This window comes from Plasmodium gallinaceum (genome assembly GCF_900005855.1).
Source record: "Plasmodium gallinaceum strain 8A genome assembly, contig: PGAL8A_v1_141, whole genome shotgun sequence".
Classification (NCBI taxonomy): domain Eukaryota; phylum Apicomplexa; class Aconoidasida; order Haemosporida; family Plasmodiidae; genus Plasmodium; species Plasmodium gallinaceum.
The window spans coordinates 135,779-138,655 of NW_021628302.1; the positions used below are offsets into that span (position 1 = coordinate 135,779).

At 16.3% G+C, this 2,877-nt stretch overlaps 1 protein-coding gene across 1 annotated transcript; it reads right to left on the bottom strand.

Annotated features, from left to right (window-relative positions):
• Window positions 1-126: 126 nt before the first annotated feature.
• PMM (phosphomannomutase, putative) lies at window positions 127-1,741 on the bottom strand (the record flags this gene model as incomplete). The annotated part of the gene is made up of 8 exons (XM_028673547.1): window positions 127-231; window positions 331-411; window positions 562-625; window positions 763-906; window positions 1,072-1,163; window positions 1,248-1,324; window positions 1,456-1,567; window positions 1,673-1,741. The coding sequence occupies 8 exons, from the start codon at window positions 1,739-1,741 to the stop codon at window positions 127-129; spliced, it is 744 nt and encodes a 247-aa protein (XP_028529988.1).
• Window positions 1,742-2,877: the final 1,136 nt, after the last annotated feature.

Sequence of the window (2,877 nt, forward strand, 5' to 3'; positions counted from 1 at the left end):
TCTATCTTGTTCATAATTTTATTTTATATATCTCTTCTAAGATTAAAAAAAAAGCTAATTTTATATTTTAACGTATGTTAAAAATTAATAATGAACAGTGTAAATGAAAAAAAGTGTAAAAATTTTTTACATATTTAATATTTTCTTTAAAATTTCTATAGTGTCTTCAGGATTTCTAACTGAATATCCTTTAACTCTTTTGTCATTAAATATTTCATAATCATTTCCCCCCTAATAAAATGAAAGGAAAAATAGTTGAAAAATCTTATGAAATATAAAAAAGAATATTTCCAATACTTAAAAAAAAAAAAACTTTTTAATTTTCCTTACTTCTTCTGTTCTATCACCAAAAAAATATATTTCACTGAAATTTTTATCAATATGTCTTAAACAAAATCTTTTATCCCATCCCTAAAAAATTTAATTTTTTGTAAGTATCTTTTGTTGATATTATTATTTATTATTATTATTATTTTATATTATTTCCTTCTATTTAATTATTATTATAAAATATATATATATATATATATATATATTTTTTTTTTCAATAATTGTTGATACTGTAGGAAAACAATCTATAGATATCTGTCCACCAATAGAAAAATTCAAATTAAAGCCTTCAAATCTTTTAATACAATAAAATAAAAAAAAGGAAATAGTAACATCAAATATTAATATGTACAATTATTGTATAGAAAATATTTAATCAAATAAAAATAGTTAAATTATATTAAAATGATTTTATGAAAGTATTTATATTACTCCTTCATTAAATTTAAACGAAAATTTTTAAGTATATCATTCTTCATATTAAAAGAATAAAACTCTTCTCTCTCCTCTTGAGAACAATTTCTCCCTATTGGGCTAATGTTTATTATACCATTTCTTAACTCTATAAATGTTCCTCTTTAATAATTAATATTTAATTAAATATATAACTTTAAAATATTTTTAATTTATCCTTTTTATATATTTATTTTTTAATTATTTTCTATATAAGCATTTCAATAGATATATATTATTAATATCTATATTTTCATTTTTTTTTTTTTTTTTTTTTTAAATTCTTACCTTTTTTTTGGTATTTCTAAATTAGCTATATATATTAGGCAATGGTTTAACAATTTTTTTAATTTTTCTTCTCCTAAAAAATTAACTATGCTCTATTAAAAATAAAATTGTTTAATTTATATGTACAAAAAAAAAAACAGTTAAATAAAAATAACAAAGGTAATATAAATCCATACTTCTGAAAAATACTGTTCATTGTTTTTATAAGCTACTACTCCATTTTCAGAAAATATGTAATCAAAAATTTCCGGATCTTTAAAATAATTAGTATAAAATAACTTATATTAATGTAAATATAAACATATATTGGTAATTAGAAAATGTTACAATACATTAAAATGCATACATTATTTTTTTTTTTTTTTTTTTTTTTTTATTAATCACATTTGATTTGTTCTAAAATTTTTTTATGATCAGAACCTCCTACAATACCTAATGAACAATTTTCTTTTGACTTAAGTTTTATTAAAATGTCAATCATATTTTTTTCAATTATCTAATTCGCAAAATTAAGAATTTATGTAAACGTAAAAAAAAATAAAATAAAGTAAGGCTAAAGAAAAATGTGTAATTATAATTTATTTCCTTTCATTATTGATACCTTTCTTGAATATGTTAATGTTCCATCGACATCAAACAAAAAAAATTTATTTTTCTTATTTAAAACCATTTTACAAAATCTTAGATAAAAAAATTAAAAAATAAAGAGTAAAATATTTAATACTAAAGATATTTTTTTTAAAATATGCTTAAAAAAAATGAAATATAACATAAAATATTTTAAAATTAAAATGAAAAAAAGAATAAACTCTTAGAAACCTAGAAAATAATTTAATCTATCAAGTTAAAATTAAATTTGTATATTATATATAAAATATTTCTTAAGCACTTTATAAATGCTATTTATTAAAAAAAGTGCATCATAGTGATACAGGAAGAAAAAAAATATATTCAATTTTCCCTAAGTTAAATATGCAATAAAATTATTTAATTCTTAAAAGATATTAAATATTTTTTAGCTTTTTTTTTTTTTTTTTAGAATTTGGAAAAATATGGAAAATATAAAATTTCCTAAAAAATATTGAGATTGAAAAAAAAAAAAATATATCACAAAATCGAATTTATCAGTTTTAAGATCAAAATCAAGTTTTACACTTTTTTTTTTTTTTTTTTAAATTATTAGGGAAAAGAAAAAAAATTAATAAACAAATAACAATCAGTTTGTATTTAAATTTCAATTTATAAATAAAATTCTTATATTACATTAAAAACTCTTTTTTTCCTTATTTTTTAAAATAATATAATTTTAAGATATATATAAGATAAAAAATTTACAACTTTCTTTTTTCTTATATTTAAAAATGTTTGTTATACAAAAAATTATACAAAAATAGATCCTATTTTAAATATATAAAAAACAAAAATTTTAAAAGCAGGAACTATGCGTTTATATCATTAATATGTTATAGTTTTATAAAAATATTTTTTATAAATTTAATTATATAAAATAAGTGTAAATTTTTTTTTCGGCTTTATATTGGTTTTTTTTTTTTTTTTGACTTTTTCAAATGAAAAAAAAAAAAAAAAAAAAAAAAAAATTTTTTGCGCGTGTGCATAACTAGGTATTCTTAATATAGCTAGTCCTTTTTATTACCAAAAAGGTTAATGAAGCATTTTATTAACCATAAACATAANAAGTCTATATAAATTTTACTAGAAATTCTTTTTTTTTTATAAATAATATCTACAATCTATGAATAAATGTATGAATTTTTCTTTTTTTTTTTTTTTTTTTTTTTTTTTTTA